This window comes from Falco punctatus (genome assembly GCF_963210335.1).
Source record: "Falco punctatus genome assembly, chromosome: 9".
NCBI classification, from domain to species: domain Eukaryota; kingdom Metazoa; phylum Chordata; class Aves; order Falconiformes; family Falconidae; genus Falco; species Falco punctatus.
Window position 1 is genome coordinate 38,280,462 of NC_137589.1, and position 21,111 is coordinate 38,301,572.

A 21,111-nucleotide genomic window follows, 5' to 3' on the forward strand; every position below is an offset into this window, starting at 1 on the left:
AGCTAAAAGCCACCTGTCAAGAAAGACAATTTAATTAACAGAAAAAGTATGAGGTCTAGCCAGCTCAATTCAATCACTAAAATGCTTTTTCTTCTCAGCCCAGACTGCTCTCTCTCCAGCTGGATGTTTCTCCACCTGTGGGTTTCTTTCCTGCAGCAGCTCAAGTGAATCCTGAACCACTAGCCCATGCTAATTTCTGTGAAATACAATCCCCTCCATTTCTTAGGAGGGTGTGCCCTCACAAAGATGTCTAATTTAAGCCTGTTAGCTACCCCTTTGGATTTTCCTTTTTCACCTACTTGTTGACCTTACTCATTACCTCTGTGGAGTACATGGTTAGCTGCCAGCTGCAGCAAAACAAAGGAACCCCATTCTTCACATCTCTGTTTATACTCTATCAGCTACAAACCCCATCTGTATCACTTCCTCAACTTACAAGGGCAATTTTCCTGCAAGACCTTTTAACATCTGTGTCCCCCCTGCCTGAATCAGCTGCTTTTGTTGATTTGGCAAAGACTCTGGCATATGCTACACAGAACATATGGTCTAAGCATGCCTTTCTGTTAGGAGACAGAGTGAAATTCCTCTGCAGATCTCTACAGATTGGAAGTGGAGTAATTCTCTGATATTACATCTTTTGAGGCAACTGCTGACATTCATGAGGCTGGGCAGAGAGGCCTTATGTCACAGAGAGCAGGAGAGGTAGCAGAGGTAGGACATGCGTCCAGAGACAGGCACTGCAGCCCAGGACTGCCTGTGAGATGCACGAGGTGTGTGCCTTGTTGCTGCAGGGAAAGTCAGTAATGGTGATGGTAATACAGGCATCTGAAAGGAGACGCTAGTTATGAGTCAAAGACACACAACAACCAGGCCAGGAATCCAGGTCGGTGATGGACCACAGCGTGGCTTCAAAAGTGAGGGATGTACAGGATGGAAGAGCTGCAGGACTGAAGGAGCAAGTTTGAGCAACTACCAGGGTTGTATGATAAGCAAAAGTCACTCTGTCAAAAGATGAATAGTGATCAGTGTCAAGCAGTATCGAAAGATCTTTCTTTGATCCTGCCCCAAGGAGGAGGAGATCCTGACTGCCCTCGGGGATGTGAACAGGCCGAGTAGGCTTTTCTGAAGTAAGAGATTACTTGGGGAATGAGCAGCTATCTCCAAGGAACGTGTACCCTGAATTCCTTGAAGCAAATAGCTTTGTGTCTGCACCTGAGGGATGCTGCGCATTCAGTCTTCTAAAGTAACTACCAACAGGCATCTGTGGCTGTTCCAGTGACTGTCAGATGACTGACTGCAAGTGGTGTAGTGGTGAAGCACAGTTACCTCAAACCAAACGCGCTGAGCGCGTGTCCCGCCGGTGCAGCACCCACGGGGAACGGGAGGCCTGTACAGCTCGCGGAGGGTTCCCTGCCCTCAGGTGTGCTCCCAAGGGAAACTGAGGGCCGGGGCACCCACCCGCAACGAGCTGAGAAAGTTCAGACCAGTCGGACCTGCAGCACAATGCCCGCCCGCGCCCTTGTTCGGGAAGAAACGTGATTTTGTTGTTATTTGTCAGCGATCACCTCGAATCGCCAGTGACAGGGCGAAGTGCCGCCGGGCGCGGCTCCGGGCTGACGGGGCGGCGGGACGCGGCGATCGCGCCGCGGGCACGGGCCGCCCCACACCGCGGCCGGGCCGGGGCTGCCGCAGCAGCTCGGGGCGGTGCAGCCAGTGCCTTGTGCGCCTTCCCCAGCGCTGCCCCGGGAGCGGCCCCGCCGGGCTCCTCCACAGGGGACCGGGGAGGCGCGTCCCGCTGCTGCCCGGTGCCGCGGGGCCGGAGGGCAGCCCGGCCCGGCGAGACGCGTCCGGTAACCCGCGGGACGGCCAAGCCGTGCTGGAGACACCCAGAAGTTTCCACCCAGCCGGCCGGCTCGGTCCGCAGCCCGTCCTCCTCCTCGTACGCGGCCCTCCCCCGGCCCGCGGCCCTCCTCCGCCGCCGCCCCCCGCGCCGCCGTTTCCAGACACTTCCAGCCCCGCGCCTCCGCCCCCCCGCCCCGCGGCGGATAAAGCCGCCGGGCCGGCGCCCCCACCCGGCACTGGGCACGGCACGGCACGGCCTGCCATGAGCGCTGCCGCGCACTCCCCACCGCCGCCGGCACAGCAGCAGCCGCAGATGGAGGGCAGCGCCGAGCCGCTGCCCCCGGGCTGGGAGATCAAGATCGACCCGCAGACGGGCTGGCCCTTCTTCGTGGATCACAACAGCCGCACCACCACCTGGAGCGACCCGCGGCTGCGGGCGGCGGCGCAGGTACGGCGGGGGGGGGCCGGCGCTGCCCTTTGTCTCTGGCGCACTGCGGGCCCCTCGCCGGCGCGTCACGGCGCCCGGTACCGCGGCCCGGCCGCGTTTGCTTCGAAGTTGGTTAAGCCCATCCGGCCTGTGGGGAGGCTCTGCGTCTGATCGGTCTGGTTGTCAGCTGTGAGCAGCCCAAAGAATGAATACCCTTAAAAGAATACGAAGCCCAGCCTGGACTCTTACTTGTCAAGGTTTTTTTTCTTTTCTATTTTTATCTTTATTTTTCCTTTTTTTTGGTAATATTTTTTCTTTTTTCTTTTTTTTGTTCTTTTCCTTTCCCGCTGTCTGGTCACAAACTCTCTCAGCAGCTGCCCGCTCTGGTTTTGCTCTCAAGCATGCTCAGAGAAAAGCCGTATCTTAGTCCAAATATGTCCATGGAGGGAGAGGCGGGAGGGGAGGGCGGCTGCGGCCCCGCCGGGCCCCGGGGCATGGCCCCTCGGGGCAGAGCCTCCCGCTCCGGGCCGCGCAGCCCTCGGACCCCCGCCGGTATTTCGCAGTGCAACGGCTGTGGGCAGAAAGTGCTGGAAACTGGAGCCGAAGTAGAAGTTGCCCGGTGGGAACAGGATTCTCGGCGGGGTTCCCGTGCCACTTGGCTGCGGGCGGGGCCCCCCCGCCGGGGAGGGGGCTCCGCCACGTTACCCGGGCGCGGAGCGGGGCGGCCGGCGCCGGGAGAGGCGGGGGTGGCGGCGCGGAGCCGGGCGGCTGGCCGGGAGCCCGGGGCCGGCTGGGCCCGTGCCGCTCCGGGGGAGCCCCGGGCCGGGCGCCGCAGCCCCGGCTGTGAGCCGAGCCCCCAGCACACGGTGGCGGGGCCGCAGCGGCCCTGCGCAGTGCCCCTTGCCGCTATTCTGCTCCGGCCTCGCGTAGAAGGTGCGGGTCGAAGCACTCGGCATAACTTATCATTTTAAGAACGGACTGCGTCTTAAAATAGCAGTTGCCCGGTTTGCGAGTGCGGGCTGTGAGCAGGCGCCTGTGCGAGGGCAGCCACGGGCTCTTCTGCCACAAACTAACCCCCACTGCAGCTTGCTCAGGGCTAGATCTATAAATAAAGGACATAATTCTAGTAATAATACAGAGAGGTCTTAGAAAAATGTAACGATAATACGAATATTGAGGCTGGCATAGAAAAAGGGCTTTAACTCTGTTTCAGGGGCACCATTTTCCTGCTGTGATGAGGCACCTGCTAACGTGGGCTGTTGTGGCAACAAAAATAATACCTAGTATGGGGGGTTTTATAGCCATAAAACATACTTGAGAAGAGTGCAGTGTTCACTCAGAGCTTCTGTTGTGGAAATACCGCTTGAAACTAACCTATTTAACTGAAAGGTCGTATTTAAGCTGCTTTTAATATTCTCAGCTACTCTGATGGATCAGTACTCTGCTTGAGTGGGTTCCATGGAAAAAAAAGCCCCAAATATTTTCACCCCTCTCTGATGTGAAATCTGTGGTAATGAAAAGTGCTTCCTCTTGCTGACTTGCATGGGTTATTACAGGTAGAGTTGCACCTGCTTGTGAATGGTTTATGTGGGATACACCTTTTTCCAAACAGGAAAATCTTATTCCTCACTATAAACAGAAATGTGTGTATGCTTTGGGATCATTCACTGAGAGAGACAGAAGTGCTTCCAGAAATGAATGTTGGAGAATTGTTGATTTTTTGGGTGTTCCTGGCAAACATTGTTGAAAGGAATAAAAGCTCCAGTTTATGGTGATAGAAGTTGTGTGTAACTGATCTCGTACAGCCATTCGTCAGAGCCTCGAGTTAAGAATATCTGCTGGAATTAATGGACAGCTTCTGAAATCACTTGCTTGTTAAGTACCAGTGTATTTCATAAGGACGTGGGTACTATTTAGCAAAAGAATCTTGGAATTGGGCTCAAGGAAATATTTCTCTTCCTAAATATTTCCTTAGCTAGGCAATGCCAAAGAAGACAGCTTACCCACTGATACTGCATTTCAAATCCAGCAGTGATTTTTGAAGGCATTACTTTTTAAAAAATGGAAACGGTTAGAAAGGACAAAATCACAGATGCAGGGAGGGACTAGGTATGAACAGCTTTCTGATTTTCCTTATTCTCAGTCTAGCCCAAATGAGAACTTGGGAGCTTTTGAAGTGAGCTGAGAATTGGAGAGGCTGACTGTGTGTAAGACTTCAAGTACCTTCATCACCTTCAAGGGTGATGATACAAAGCTCAGACTTGTACCGAGTTTACTGATGTCTTGCTTTCTCTGAAATCAGGTGATTTTTTAATCACCTTTATGATAGTCTTTAAATAACCTTCACACTATGGCTGTCAGTATTCTCCCTGAATATTTGTTCCCTTTCTGAAGAGATCTTGGCAATGAAATGAGGTATTACACTGTAAGTGGGCAACGAATGGAGCCACAGGTCTAAAGCCAGCTGGGCTTTTCTGGCTAAGTAACGTAGCCGAGACAGTATTAATAATGAAGTTCTGTTTTTCCCAATTGGATGGTCTTGATCTTCCCATTACTCTAGGCTTCACGTCAGTGTAACTACGCTGACTGCAGCAAACCATACCAGATACATAATCAGGTAAAATGAGAAATGGCTCTTCTAAAATTTTAACCCATGACAGAGCCATTTTAAGTCAACAGAACCAGACCTTTTTTTTGCATTTAAATATGTATTTTAGATGTGTTCATAGATTCAGGTGGCACTCTTGTTGTTTTCTCGTTCAGTCTGGCCTTTTTTTTTTTGCTTACTTAAAGGATGGGTGTCCCTCCTCTGCGTGTTTAGTTTTATGACTTGTATGAAATGACTGCAGTGTAAGGCTGGACTAGGGAGGCCTTCCAGAGAAAGAAAAGAAGATCTCTTACCCTACTCCAGTGAGAAGTCATGACTTTGCAAATTACTGAAAAACATTTATTAACCAAACCTCTTGGTAGACTATAATTACTTTCTTTGAAGTGTGTAATTAGTTAATAAGACAGTCAAAGGAAAAGGTACAATCAATATCACTAAGTCTGTATATGCATACTTCTACTGAGCATTTAGTAGCAGTGTCACTCTGCCTGTCTTTTTTGGTTGAATTACTGTTTTCCTGTGCTTACCTGTTGTTGGTGTTTTCTGTGTTAGCTTATGCCATCACAGCTCAGCATACTTTCTGCAAGTTTGCCTTAGTGTTAAATGGTTGTTTTCGGTATTCCCCAAAGTGTTGGCAAAAATAATTACATTTAAAGGACAAAACAGAAAGAGGCTTGTATAAACATTTATTGATGCCCCTTCCATATGTTGTTTCCACATGCAGTAAACCCAACGGGAAATGCTGTAGCTAAAAATAGACCAAAGGAATTGACTGTGCTGAGCCTCACTGGACTAATATTACAGTGATCGATAGCTCACTAATGCTTTAGGTTTGAGATAAAAGCTGTAGCAGCCAGCCACAAAGTCTGGGAGCAGTCGGTGAAGTGATACATCTGTTGGTTGCAACAATGACTGCACAGGCCTGAAGGAAGCGAGGAGCAGCCATGGATGGCTTCGCTGGTATTTGGGGAGCAGCTACCTACACTGTTGGCATGTGGGGAACAACTAACTACACCTCAGTTTCTATCCTCACCCTTCATGACTCTTGTGTCTCTTTTCTCTCTGCTTCCCCAAATAAGTCTTAAGTCACTCGATTCCCATCTCTTTAGCAGTGAACTTATTTTTGAGCACTGACTTCTTGCGTTCAAGTTGACTGAAAAATTCTTGGGAGACTAAATTAGAAATTGCACTAAAAATTCAATACAGCCTGTCTGAAAACTCTGCGCCTTCCATGGTGGTTCACACCAGCGAAGGGAATGTAAGACTAGGTAACAATTTAGGTGTCTCTTACCTGCAGTTCTTTTACATTACTTATGCTGATGTGTGTTCTGTCACAGTCAGGTTAATGAGTGAGTTGCAGGATTAAAAAGGCGCTATATATAAAAGACGTAATATGTATGAGTGGTAAAATTATCAGTAGGGAATTTTTGGAGGCTTGTGTACTGGCTTTGTCCAGGTTCCTTGAAGCTGCTTTGTGTAGTTATTTCAAGCCCCCTTTGATAGAACATGGTAAGCAGGGAGTTAATTTATGGAGATACCGATTAATCTGAAAACCAAGGGTGGATCAGATTGGAAATCAGAGAAAGGAACACAAGGAAATGGTGCTAGAAATAACGAGGCACTGCCTGGGCAAGAGGGAGAAGCAGGGAGGGTTTTGCATGTTTCTGTGTAACTCCTGACACAGTGTACCCCTTACCTAAAGGAGGAAGGAAGAGTATTTGTGCCAGGGGGCAGCATTCTTACCTATGAATCATATTTTTATATTTTACAACATACACACAGGCAGGACTTCTGCTGTGTGGTTATGGAAAAATAGAATTGTTACCACTTGAACAATGATAAGGCAGGCAACAATCCTAACAGGCTTTGGGGTATACAGACAGTATCACTCTCTGGGCAACTCCACCTCTTTCTGTGGCAGCTATGCCCTCTCCTTGCCAAGTGAAACAGAAATATGAAATGGAATAAATGGCTTGTTCACATGAGTTATATTACTTAATTATAGACAAAAAAATGTATCTTCAGACATGTTGTAGAAGCTGTTGGTTTGATTCTTTCTTTCTTTATTTTTCCTTCCTGGTTTTACAGACAGGAAAATGAGATGTGGAGTGGGGAAGCAACTTGTCTAACATTGCCCAGTAGGTCAGGTAGCATGAAAGTACTTTTTTTGTTTGTTTAAATGGCTGATGGCAAAGCCTTGTAATGGATAAATAGGGTGCAGTGTAGCAGGTGTTTTTATAGTGCTAGAAAATGGTTGTTCAAGGAGGTCAGAAAACTTCTGTATGCGAAATGAAATATGAATGAACATGTAGATCCTAACAATAACCTGTGCAATTCACAGCCAACTCTTCAATTGTTAGCTACTTACTCACCTTTTTTATGCTTTGGTGTTTTGCTAGTTCTTGAGGCTTGTACTTTGTTCCATGTTCCACATTTCTGGCTCGCAGCTAATAGCAGGAAAGCAACAGGTTGACCACCTGCTGCTTAGGTAAGCAGGCAGTGAACAGAAATAACTGAATAAAGTGTGTCATTCTCATCACCCTTGACAAGGATATTTCTGTTGGCACTCTAAAGAGCTTTTCTTTAAAGAGCTGATAGGATGGGTAGTGATACCAGCTCTCTTAAGAGTGCTTACTCTTTGTAGCAGTCAGTGCTGCTTTCTCTGAATATGTTCAGTTTGGCCCATCGGATTGTTTTGGTGCATGGGCCAACTTCCACTCATGGGCATAAAGGGCAAGTTTTGTCCTGTCTGCACCAAGGCATTTTAGCCAAAGAAAGAATTGTCTTAGTGATCAAAAGAAGAACAGTTTTAGTTTCTGAAACAAGATTGGCCTGCAAGATAGCCAACGTTACTTGCTCCAGTAAGGCTTTCTGTTCTGGAAAGCTTAGGAATAGATTTCTCCTTAAATTTTTAATGGTGTTTATTTATTTCTAATGACATCATTGTGCTTCATCATTAGAGCATATGTTAATGTAATACGTGCGTAACACAACATGATGATTACAAGAGAGAACAAAAGGCCTATTTGCCTATACATGTGTATGTTAGGAAATAGAGCTCAGCATTCAACAAGGGAAACATCAAAAGCAGCTTGGCATATAAATGGGTTACATGATGTGACCAACAGAGTTCTACTGAGACAGCTCATGCGACTGAGCTTATTCATGGTTCCTTCAGTCATTAGCTAATGATATCTTGCTTAAATGCCTATGTGCTCAGTATATATATTTAAGCACAAATTATGAGTAAAAGAGTGAGCATGTGAAAACCTTCAGTAGCTGAAGCACGACAGGAGGAAGTCAGGGGTCAGCGCTGAGAGCAAATCACTCTCCACCTTCCCACTTGTCTACTTCTCTGGGAAGTATTAATGAAATGTACTTTATGCTAATGTTGTACTATTAATATGCTTAAACAGAAAGCAGTGTTGAGAAACTTTTTAGGAGTACTTGGATATGCCGATTTCTGCCAGTGGCAAAGCTAGTGTGGTAGTTTTGATTTATTTACTTAGTACAACAGAAAAGAAAGAAAAGGTCTGGCCAAAAGTAAAACACAAGTGGTTGTGAAATCTAGTTCTAATGGTTAAAGTTTTGCCTTTCCAAGACATAAAATGGTGGGGGTTTAATAACTGGAATTGGTACACCATTCTTGGATAGAATTATTGGGTACTGCTGGCACTTTTGGTTATTATGGCAGCGTCTGATAAAAAAATAATTTGAATATATGTGCAAAGAAAACTTACTTGTGGTATTTTGGTCACTGGTTTTAGTTACTGTTGTATTCTGTTGTGGAAGAACAGAATTGTATTACTCCCTTCTTGCTGAATATGTAGGATCTGGCTTAAAATCACAGGAGCTGTTCTCTCAAGTCACATTTTCTCAAATACTGGCGTTTTCCCAGTCATTTGAGCAACCAGAGTGCTTTCATTTGCATGATACTTTATAGCAGCAGCTTAGAAGTTCAGAATGTACTGAAGTCAGTAGACCTTCTGTTTGCATACAGAAAGAGATCGTTCATCTCTTGGGAATGTTAGTGAAATTTGTGTTCCTTTGCTGGATCATCTTTACAAAACAAGCACAATTCAAATATTTGCATTGCTGTTTTGCAAGAGCTGCAAAGGTGCTACATGTGTGTATAATGCATAACATGCTTTAGAGAACTTAATTCACTGTACTGCAAATAGTATCAGTACAGGTCAAGAAACATGGCAGTATGATGGCAGCAAAACCAGCTTTTTAACTTTTTCTATAGACCACTTCAGTATAAGAGGAAGGAAAAATGTATTGTGCAAGGAGTCTCAGAAAGGAGATTGCAAGTTTGGTAGAACTATTCAAGTAATCTAATTTCATTCCATTAGTACAGCCATCTGGATGACTCCAGTGGCAGTTTGCTAGCATCAGCAGTGACTGAATTTGCAGGTTTCTGCGTTTCAGTCTGGAATAGCACTTAAGCAGCCACCAGGACCCATTAGGAGTTATGCCATTATCTACTCCGGATAGATAGTACAGCTGTACCAGGAGTTCTTTTTTGTGGTTTTTCTCTTGCTGTCAGTGTTCTTCAGTCTAATGCCACACAGTGTCAGAACTGACTTAAAATCTGAGCAAGTTTGAGGATTTTAGCGTCACTCCTGACTATGCCCTTCCCATGGGAAGCCAAGAGTAGGATGTGGGGGTATGAAGTGTTTTTTCCAATTGCACAACTTGTACTGGCTGCACCTTTATTTATCATGGTGATGGCCTCACAACAGAAACGCATGTCCTCGTCCTGAGAGGTGGGAGCGCTGTCATTCCTGCTGAGCAGATCTCCCAGCGCAGCTTGGCTCTCCCGCCTGCAGCTTGTCCAAAACACAGCGATGCTCTTCTCTCGTTTGACTGGCCATGGTGACTCCTTGACGCTTGCTGGGCACCTCCTGAAATGGTGGATGGGGTCTGAGCTGCTGGCTGATTCAGGCCTACATGCAGTGTAGGCCAGGACTGTTGTTAACATTTCTGAGCTGCTAGAGGGAGACTTCTGCATTTTTGTGCTCTGTCCTTTTTGGGGATTCTGTCTCTTAAATGTAAAACAAACGTGTGATCCCAGCCAGGATTCCGGCGGTGCTGGTGGTCAACCCTGCTGCTTATGAGGAAAATTCATTGATACTCTGAGAATAATACAGTTTTCCTCAACTTTATTGTCAAGAACTTTTTGTTTCCTTGGATTGAGGGCAGGAGAAATTTACTTCAGCTTTTTAAATGCAGTAATATGAGGTGGTTTTCTGGTATTTGTGCTTAAACTAGGAAGGATGGTGGACTAAGGCTTGTCAGTTGTTTATTGGTCATATCTCTCTGTGTAGATTTGTGTTAAATGTGAGCTCTGGGCTTTTTCAGATAACATGTTTGTTAATATAATGAGCAAGAACTATTTGATGGGAGGCAAATGAAAACAAAACACAGCCATTTTTGGTCTCCTGGCTACCTCTCCTGTGGGATGGGAATTAAAAGTATTCAGAAGGAACCCATGAATCTCTGCTCTGTAGTGTTAAGACTAGAGTATTCCAGAGCTCGATTCCATTCCTCCTCCTTGGCTGCAGTGTCCCCAGGCACACCTGAGCTTCTGAAGCCTTCCAGAACCTGTTTGTCCAGGCTGGAAATGCAGGTTTCCATGCACCAAGCAGAACTGAAAAGCTTGACTATGGGGGAGTATTGGGATCCACATGCACTCACTGTTCTGCTGGATTCTCACTAAAAATGAACTTAAACCACTTGCAGCCACCTTCCTGAACCCAAGGCCTCTTTAGTCTTCAGTCGTGGTGCTGTGGTGTCATTCCTCAGTGCAGGGCGTTTCAAAGTACACGGGATTGTGTGTGTTCATGGACATACCAAATGGTGGGAGGAAAGGGAACAGGAAAGAAGGAATGTTGAGGATGTGGTGATTAGAACAGTTGCTTGTGCGAGCCAGTTTTTTAGAGTTACATACCAGTTCAGTGTCGAAGAGAACAGTGTGGGTCAGGAAGAGCAGTTGTGATGAGAGCACCTTTCCTAACTGTGAAGCAGAGGGATCTGAGCTACTGATGGGGGGGGAGGGATGCTGCACTTGTTCCTTTGCTGAGAACTGCTGCAGTGTGACTGTGCTGTTAAGAGACACACACAAAAATTGGTCTGTGGTTAGCAGACCTGACTTCATGGGAAAAAATGCCTGGATCAGAGGACCAGTTCAAAATACTGACTTCCCCAGGAGCAGCACAGCTTGTCTGAAGCTGTAAGAATAAATGACAGGTTATGAGAGTATAGTTTATGCTGTGGCTCCTACAGGGGCCGGCGTTTCTATTAAAAAAAGCATTAAACTTGCCAGAAGTTTAACCTTGGATATAAACTGAACGGTCTGAAAAAGCAGTCCAACCTGATTTTTCTTTGGTTTTGGGCTGGCTCTTTTGTATTTCTTACCAGGGCTTAAGTTGCAGAGGCAGATTTCTCAGATTGCAAAGATAAAAAAAAAAGGGTTCAAAACAAGGGCAGCCTGAAGGGTCTGAAAATTAAGCCGAGGGAGGGGAAGGCCCATGGTCAGACTCCCAGGAGGGTGTCAAGGGGGGGGGGGGGGGGGGGGGCGGGCAGGAAGGCAGTGGGACACTGTCCCTGTTGAAGCCTTGGCAAGCATTTGTCATTGTGGCTTACTCCAGAAGATGGAAGGTCTTATCCCCAAATGGAGCAGTTCAGAACATTAGACCCCTAAAATGCCAAGAGAAGAGCTGGCAGCTAGGGCAGATCTGTCACCCACCCAGGTGAAACGGAGCAAGCATGGCAGAGAGCCTTCTCATGTCAGGGCATCTATAGGTGCTGCTGCCCCGACCCTTTCTGCAGGGAGTCTGGCAAGGCTGGAAGTGAGTGAATCTCCTTTTTATAGCCGGGGGAGCCGTGCCTGTAGGTGGGGTGGCTGGCAGCCTGTGTCCTGAGAAAACTCTCTTGTTTCACCCGCCTGCTCCCTCCGTCAGGGAGACTGTGCGGAGCAGCTGGGGCACGCTGGGCGCAGAATGCCGGAGTCAGCACCGGGCGAGCAGCAAGGTGCTTCTTCCGACTGTCGAACCATCGGTTTCCCTCCCAGCTCGGCAGCCTGCTCGGCTCCACGCGCTGGCAAACATTTGGCTCTGGCTCTGCCTCACATTGTTGCTAGCTGAGCACACCTCAAATTTATTTTCCGGCAAATGCAGTTTGCTGGCGTAACGTTGCATCCCTCCAGATCCTGGGAGAGATGGCTGCCGGGAGTGCTGTGGGCTCGGGGCCATGCTGGTGAACTGGGAAATGCTTGTTGGTGCCTGGGGTCCTGAAGCCCCCTGACAGCCTGTGCGGAGCAGAGGAATGCGGTTTCCTGGTGGGGTGAACTGAAAATGACTCATCGGTCAGCAGTGGATCCGGTGCAGACCTTGGCATGAGATCATCCTTTTTCTGCAACTGGAAAAGCCAATTTAAGATTACTTCTCTGTGCGAACTTTCTAGGCCTGGCTCTCCTTTGTGCCTTCTCCAGAATTTTTCCGTTGTTTGTGGAGGGTTTTTTTAATGAGTAAAAGGAAATGCAGCATCAGGGCTCTGACTTTGAACTTGGTCCTTTGAGTACTTGCTACCTTTATTTTAATAGCTTGCCTACATAATCGCCTTTATTCTCTGCAGTTTCACTGTTTACAGGAATTCTCAGAAATTACTTTTTAAGGGGATACTGTCATACAGAAAGAACACTCAAAATCAGGTTGGTAAAATATTCTTAATAAATGAGTATGTTAATGTGTACAGAAGCAACATAAAATATTTTTGCTGCTTAAACACCTCTTTAAAAATAGGGTTTCCAACACTTGCACCATATGTCCCCTTATTAAATTCTCCTCTTACTGAATAATGACATTACCCTCTGAATGACAGAGGTGCTTGTTATATGATCTGACTTAGAGATACATCTGGAACTTGGCCCTCGTGAGGCCTCAAAATAGAATGACCGATGCAGGAAGAACTTACTAGAGGACTTGTGAGGGCTCTTAGTACAAACCACTTCCACCCTTGCCAGAGCTTTGACATTGTCTGGTAACATACTCAGGCGACACAGGATTTCAGCTTGCTTTTCAGTGGTTTTCCTCTTCATTACGCTATCCTGTCGTCTTTTCCCTCAGTATTTGCTGAACTGGATCCTCACCTTGCTGAAAGTGAATATATTCTTCAGTATGCAGCATCATACTGCTCAGATAGCCAGTGGGAAGAGTAATACCAACATACATTGTGCTTCTGGTGGGATTAGGCTTCCTTGGAAGTACCTTTTCAGATGTTACCTGTAGCACGGGTGAGTTCTGAGAGGTACTAAGGAAATGCCTCTGGTCCCACACAAACTTTGTTGAATTGGAAGAGCTCCATCTGAAGGGGTGGGCTGTTGGCTAAATGCAAGTAATGCACACTAAGTAAGAGATCCTGCTGTAATTAGGCAGGTGTTTTAAAGCCAAAGCTGGTAGTTATGAGAAGTGAGGGTAAAAGCCTCATACGTAAGCAGATTTTTTTTTTTTTTAGCTTCGTCTCTTCTCTTGCCTGCAGATCTGGGGTGTTAGCACCTGCTGTTAGCTGCCCTGCACGGACCTGAGAGAGTCAGAGCTTCTTATATGCAGCTGATATTGGGACAGACCTTTAGGGCAGTTCTTTCTTGCCAGATGTATTGAGCTACCAAGTGCTATGTGATGTTTTTAACTTCTAGGAAGGCCAGTCATCAGCAAATGGTCCATCTCGTGATAGCCCCAAGCAGCTGCCAGCAAGAGAAGGAAACATGGGATACCCCAAGCTCCGGGCTGGCTATATCCCTATTCCTGTCATCCATGAGGGCATCGATGGCAGACAGCAGCACCCGTGCTTTTCTGCTCCACAGCCTGGTGTGCAGCGATACAAGACAGAAGCTGTGCCTACTACGGTGCAGGCACAGCCACCTCTAAGGGGGGCCTATGCCGGCCCTGAGTCCCCTCCGAGGGGACCGCCAGAGGCTTCTCAGACAGATAAACAATGTGGACAGACAACAGCAGCTGCAGCAGCCCAAGCGCCGGCCGCACACGGACCCGAGGTAACTTGTCAGTGTTGCTGGGGTGTGTTTGCGTTGGTCCTTGCAGCATTTATGGCCTGAATGTCACGCGGGTAGTTTATCCTTCAGAAAGCCAAACTTGCCACAGGATTGCATTTTCCCAATACTTCCAGAGTATTAAAATGCAAAAGTGCACAGTCATGGCAGCATAAATATGTAAGGTTTTTCTAGCATAGCTTGCTTTCATTCTAGAATGGTTCTGCAGAAATCAATGCGTGTAAATGGCTTCTGCAGAAAGGGAGCCTCAGAGCTGCCCAGGGCCTGCAGCAGGGGAGGATTGTTTATACTGGTTCCCCCACAAGCGGAGGATATAAAGTCTTCTCTGTTCTGCACCATGAGTCACACTGAAGTGATCAAAGCAGGAGAGACAAAACTGAAGTGGCCAGTTGGCTAACAACCCAGACCATTTCACAAGTCCTATTGCTGTGATCTTTACTTCCCAATTTAATATTTCAGGTGTATTCAGTGTATAGATTTTACATCCATATGGATGTAAAAGTTAATTGTGAAGTATTTTTGTCCTTCAGTGGCATGTTAGAATATTTTCAAACTGTGAACTCTTAAAAAAAAAAAAAAGTCACCCTGCTTGCTTTTTGTTTCAGAAGGCAGGATTTTGGTTTGCCTGTTCTCTCTAGACATTTTAAAGAATTGATGTTCTTGTAATATATGGAAATACCATCCTCATTTTTATTCAAAGTAAGATGAGCAGGAAATTCAGCCTTCACCAGGTCTGTAATTCAGCGGTGGTGGCTTTTTCTGAACCCTGTCTGGAGTCTGAGGAACATAATTAAAATTCTGTTAGCAGGTTTCTTCAGTTGTCTTGATTAACGATGCCTTGTCCATGCAGTATCAGGACAAGAGGCTCAGCTTTTCCTTCTCCCAACACTGCACAGCTTTGCCTTGTATGTAGAGTGGCTTCAGGAACATGTCTTCTGTGCCTCTTACTGAAGTCCTCTGAGATAACTACTGAGGACCTCAGAACTTGCTGTTACAAGCTTTAGGCAGCACAGTGTAGGTATCGACTGACCAGAGCCTGTGATTGTACCTTCAGACCCCATGTCAACAAGGCTACCAGCAGTGGTAAGGATGGGTACCGTAATGCAAACCAGCATTTTCACAGGCAGCTGGGCAGTTCACCAGCACTGAAAGAAGGGTCATGTTCCCCTTCTGCCTTGCCATGCCCTTTTCTTGTCTTCTGGCTGTGTGGTCCTGTTCTCTCCTCTGCCAGCTCCAGGCTTTCACTGAGCTGTGTAACAAACCCATCAGGAAAGAATTTTTTTTCCTCTTAGTGAGTGAAACTGGTCAGAGAATAGCCTGGCAGCTGCTGGCATTGGTGCAGAGTAGGTGAGGTGATGGATTGGCATAGCAGGCGGTGGGAGGGAGCTGTGAGCAAACAAACTGCCTTTCCCCAAACTGCAGACCCACAAATTGGAACAGGCTGGGAACTGGATTCTGCAGTGAGCCCAGTGCTTACTTCTGCTAACAGCAGGTTGAAGCTAGTGTGGCTTTTGCTGCTGGTGCCAAGGGGCTAAGGTGTTGGGAGGGCCTGGGGGGGGAAAGGGAGCATTAGCCATATGTGCATTGCCATAGCCTGCTACTCAATTACATGCTTAAAAAAACAAACCAAACCAAAACCAAACAAACAAAAAACCCCAAACAAACAAAATCTGTTAGTGTGACTGGGATCAGAAGTCTAAATGTTGTATGCCTCTGTTATGGGGTTGTTTTTTTGTCTCCAGCATGTAATTTGTTTGCTTAACTTCAGTTTACCTCAAATTTAACAGGCTTAGACAGGAACAGCCATGCAAAAGTAGCAAACATTCTGACTGAGCATCCACTCCCTGCTCATTTGAGGGCTGGGAATGCTGTAGCTCAGGTTTCTACTTGTTATAATGATGCTCTCAACTTCTGTGGTTTTATCTAGTGAGGCCCTTGGCCAAAAAACCAAGGAAGTGGATCCCTTGTGTGCTGGAAACATGAGTTCAGTTTCTGTGACCATCTCCTTTTCTCTTTGGAAACTAAAAGTACTGTGAGAACAAAATGGTTAAAATACAATAATGGATTTTGTTTTTGTGGCAGCCTCAATCTCCTGGAGCTTCCGATTCTTCAACCGCTTCCCCTCAGTCCTCTGGCAGACCCAATGCAGGAAGCCATCAGCTTCCTCGTGGTTATATTCCAATTCCTGTGATCCACGAAAATATCCAACGGCAACCAACACAAGTCTACCATCAGGCACAGAAGACCCACTACCCTGCCCAGCAGAGTGAATACCAAGCCCACCAACCAGTGTTTCATAGAATTCAACCAGATGAGAGGGAGCCCAAGACGGCACGAGCGCAGTCTCCGTTCAGAGTGTCTCAGAGAGGCTCGTCGAGCCGTGAAAGCTCACCAGCCAGAGTTACCACCCAGATACAGCCCCCAGCTCCCATCCGAGTGCAGACAGTTGTAGACAGACCCCAGGTATGTAGAATGGGGAAGGGAGTTACCTGCCAGGTATTTTGTTCAGTGTGGCCGGAGCTGAAAAATTAACTTGTACTCACAGGTATGTGAAAGCACATAAAGCAGACTCTATTTCTGGCTTTAAAACAAACCGGGAGATACTGAGATAATGTTACAAGCAAATTGCCTTTCCACCTATCGGGAGTGTGGAGTCTTTAGATTACTGAAATACGATTTAACACACAATTTGATTTTCCTCTCGTCAGAGTATAATTTGGTGTAATTACACTGAGGTCACTGATGTTGCATTATGTTTGTGAGAAGAAAGTCAGGTCTCTGGGATTTATGACATCTGTGTAAATACACTTCATTGATGTCTCAGAACCATTTAGGATAGCATCAGATGAACAAAGTAATTTTAGTCATGAAGAAAGAGGGATCACCAAAATCTAGTCTGAGCTTTTTGTTCTTCCTACATGAAGCATGCTCTTGCTCATAGAACATGTTGCTCATTAGACATTTTTTCCATGTTAAAATTCTTACTAAAACTACAGCTAAGGACTACTGGGAATTTGACAACCGAGTGTGTGGAAGAGGGTATGTACGAAAACAAGACTTGATTTCCTCTCTGGAGAGATTTCACATTAAAAATGTGAACGAACAAAAAAAAATGACAGGAGAAGTATTAGGTTGATACTTTTGAAAACCCAGGTACTAGGACAAAATGCTGAAGACTTCAGATTTAATGGCACGTTCTGCGTTATGTTGTCTCACAAAGGGAGTTCTTTAGTCAGTGTGCAAAGAGTCAAGATACCATTTATTGCATGTCTGCGCAGAGATGGGAGCTAGCTGCTAAATGCACAAAGCTAGCATTCCTCTTCACACATTGTAAAACATTTTATACACTTTGAACAAGGGTTTACAATTACATTTAGTAATTAATAATTTAATTCTCATTGGTTCTTACAAGCCTCATTTCTGTTTAAAGGTACAGCATTATTTTCTCTCACCTTGCATGTTCTGTGGGGAGGGGGCTTTGTTAGTAGGGGGCTTTCTTTGCTGGAGGGTGGATGTTTTAGTATGCTAATTAGAGTAGTTCATGCCTAGTTCAAGTAATTCTTGTTTGGTCTCATTAACCATTTCATTCTCTTGGAGCTTACCTTGTTATGCCCCAACTTGAGGTATTTGTGGTGTCTATTCCTTCTCCCAAGGCTAGGTTATATTAACTATTTGTAACATCCTCATTTTTACAACTTCTTTCTTGTTTTTCATTATAAATAGTTACGTACTTTTGTCTAAATTTCAAGTTTGATCTAATATTGAGCCAGCTGATTACAGCTACAATGCTAACTTATTTTTACAGGTGTGAATTGAGTTCCCTAATCAAATTTTGTGCTTAAAAGCAGTAACAGCTTGTCAGTGTAGGCCGTTTACTTACCTACACATTTACATTTAAACCAAGTAATTTTGCTTCAGCCATGTTAATCCGTGAGAGCTGGATGTAGTACCTTCCCAAAATCACGGTATATATGCACAAGTAAGTGGAGGGGGTGGCAGGGGAAGGAGAATACAGGTCTCACTAATTCTAGTTTTCTGCTAAGATTTCAAATACAATCTCAATTTCAAGCAACTTCAGATTTGATAACAGTTAGATTTGTAGTAACCCTAGGGATTGTCTCTAATCACTACAGTGTAATAAGATTGACATAGTAACCTCTTCATGTAAGTACTGTAAAGATAGAACCAGTAGAAGTAAAAACAAGCAGTAAAAAAAGGAATGTCCTGAAAATGGGAACAGGATGAGAATAGCCCAAAATGTGATTAAAACTCAAAAGTAGTTAGTTTTCCGACAGCTCTCAGTTAGTGGTGCGCTGGGGATGAAATCTCGACTGTGCTGCAGTCAGCTGCAACAAATCTTACTGGCTTAAGTCAGGTGAGGGCTTTGCTCTTAAGGTGATAATCTTATAAAACTGCTCCTAGGGCTGATTTTAGTGAGCATGGGCAGGATTTGGTGGGTTGAAATTTAATGTCTTAAGAGTTCATTGGTGCATGTAATCAGCAATGGCTTGGAAACAACTGAACTCTTCAGCACAGTGCTGTTTTATTTTCAAACAGTAAAATTCAGCAATGCACAGGAAAAGTTAATCATCTGGTGCGTGCAAAAATTGCACTTCTAGAAGTACAGAAAATTGGATGTTAGATTTCTTGTTCTTTAGAAGGAAATAAGGAGTGCTGTTCACTGTGTCTCAACACAAACTTGCCTTGCTCACCAGGTTTCTCAGCAACAAGCCCCACCTCAAGAACCACTGAAACCATCCCCACCACCTGAAATCAAACCCGAAAACAAGGCAGTCCCACCCGAAAGTGAGGCACCATCATCTTACATCCCAATTCAGGTCACCCACCAAGAACCAGATTCTAAACTACCACCCCAGAAGCCTCCAGCCACGGCAGAGAAAGTTGACAAAAAAGTTCCCTGCCCAGCTAAGATTGTTCCCCCCCAGGAAAGGCCACCTCCTGAAGAAGCAGCAACACCGAAGACGATGGAAACAGGAGAACCTGAAAAGCATCCTGGTGTTTTGAAAGTGGAGGCAATTCTGGAGAAAGTACAAATGCTTGAGCAGGCAGTCGACTCCTTTGAAGGCAAGAAAACTGACAAAAAATACTTGATGATTGAAGAGTACTTGACCAAAGAGTTGCTAGCCCTAGACTCGGTGGACCCCGAGGGTCGTGCGGATGTGCGCCAGGCCAGGAGAGATGGTGTAAGGAAGGTCCAGAACATTTTGGAAAGACTTGAACAGAAAGCAGAAGATGTCCCAGAACCTGTTCAAGTTGATGGACTTCAGCCAAACTTGCCAGAGCCTAAACCACCACAGGAAATCATGGAGATTGAGCCTGTGGTAGTCAAGAGCAAGGGAGATGCCAGTAACAAAGATGCCAAAGAGGAACCCAAAGTGGAAAGACATCAGCCTGAAACTAAGGAGGAAGTGTTTACCAATCTCACCACTACAACAAACACATCTAATAATCCAACTGAACCATAGCCATGTGCTGAAATTAAAATCTCTCAGACTTTATAACTTGAAGTGTGTTTAAGTGAATTTTAAGTTGCATGCATTTCCAGAGCTCTTTTCAACTGGTTTTTAATCAACATAGCAGCTTGGGACACAGTAAACACTCTGTTGGGGGAAGGAGGGAGTTAGAAAGTAATGCATTTATCCTTTATTCTTACACTATGTAAAAGACATGTTTCAAAAATAAACCCTGTACATTAATCACTTGTAGATCAGCTGAGTGGAGGAAAAAAGCCAGCTACTTCAGGGTTAATATTGATGCGTGTTGTTTAGGGTGTATTCTTTTGCAGGTGATTTTTGTAAAATCAGTGGCCTGCATAGTCAGAATACCAGTCCTTCTTTTAAGTATAGCCACTCTTAACAGTAATGTTTTTATTTTTAATGTTCACAGTTGGGCACTTTAAGTAATGATGGATAGAAAGTGTGTAAGAAACTGTAGGGATATTTATATGTGTGCAGGACTTCAATGCTATATTTTAAGAGGGAAATAAAATAATATAGAAGCCTAATTTAGTCCTGTGATTTTATAAGCTGGAAATGTAAGGGCAGTATATGGTTTCAAATACACTCTTCTAAACACAGATATTTTTTTTTTTCTTTTAGCACATCATTGTAGTTTGTCTGATAGCTGCTTTCTCATCAAGACCAAAATGTGCCTTTCTTCTTTCACTTGCTTCCTTTTAATGTTGTTTCTGTATCACATACATGAATTGAGGAAAGAATTTGGCTTAGTATTTCCTTTTACTTCTCCCCCTGGCCTTGGGAGTTTCACCATTTGAGGTACCACTCAAAACCATTTAACAGAAGTGTTTATAACATTAAGAAATCTGTATCTACTGCTGTTGTCTTACAGAAATTTACTTTCCAGCATCTGAACTTGTTCTGCAAACTCAGTAGTCTTTTTATTAACAACTACTTCTGAATTTCCAGCCAAACACACTCTGTATTCATAGAGCAAATATAATTAAGAGGTAGTCTTTTCATTTTGTGAACTACTAAAGCAATACTTCATGGTTGCTCTAAGTGATTGGCAACTTAGGCTTAAGCAAGGGACATAAAACATACTTCAGCTACATCCTTGTAAAATGGAAGCAGCAGAGTCAGACCAGTGCAGAATGAGTGCAAAGGATGAAGGGGTCATGAACAAACTCCAAAAGTTACCTTTGACTTGCATTTGTAAAATGAACAATTTTTTTTTTTTTTTTACCTGATAGCATATGAGGAAACTTCAGTATAGCTGTTTGAAGGCAACTGATTACTTACTGAATTACACTCTGAATCATGAGATTAGATTGGTAATTAGGTTTAAACCCATCTAGAAACCTTGTTTTAAGAGGCAAGTTGAGAGCAGTCGTCTAGAACTGTCACTTGTTACATTAAAATAACAATATAGCATGTGACTTGTAATGCAACAAGTGTTGTGAAGTAACAGTTGGGCTGTGATCTGTCTGGTTAGTTGTAAGTAGAAGGTTGATGCTTCTTTTAGTTTCATTTTGATAGTCAACAATGCCATGTAAGAATACACAATGTCTTGTAACTGTTTGGCTACTCTAGCTCTTGGAGCAGCATGGTAGGCATTCTAGCAGAAGAGGTGTGAAAGTTCATCTGCCTGCATAATTCTTGTATGAACTCACTTCAGTGACACATT

The 21,111-nt window shown here is 45.1% G+C and overlaps 1 protein-coding gene across 2 annotated transcripts; it reads left to right on the top strand.

Moving 5' to 3' along the window:
• Positions 1-1,802: 1,802 nt before the first annotated feature.
• BAG3 (BAG cochaperone 3) lies at positions 1,803-19,972 on the top strand. 2 transcript variants are annotated; one of them, XM_080401224.1, is made up of 4 exons: positions 1,803-2,290; positions 13,576-13,932; positions 16,030-16,410; positions 18,663-19,972. In XM_080401224.1, exons 1-4 carry the CDS (start codon positions 2,105-2,107, stop codon positions 19,431-19,433), a joined length of 1,695 nt encoding a protein of 564 aa, XP_080257350.1. In that variant the 5' UTR covers positions 1,803-2,104; the 3' UTR covers positions 19,434-19,972. The 2 variants fall into 2 exon arrangements, with proteins under 2 accessions (XP_080257350.1, XP_080257351.1); XM_080401225.1 differs by lacking the exon at positions 1,803-2,290 and adding an exon at positions 2,330-2,888.
• The last annotated feature ends 1,139 nt before the right edge of the window (positions 19,973-21,111 follow it).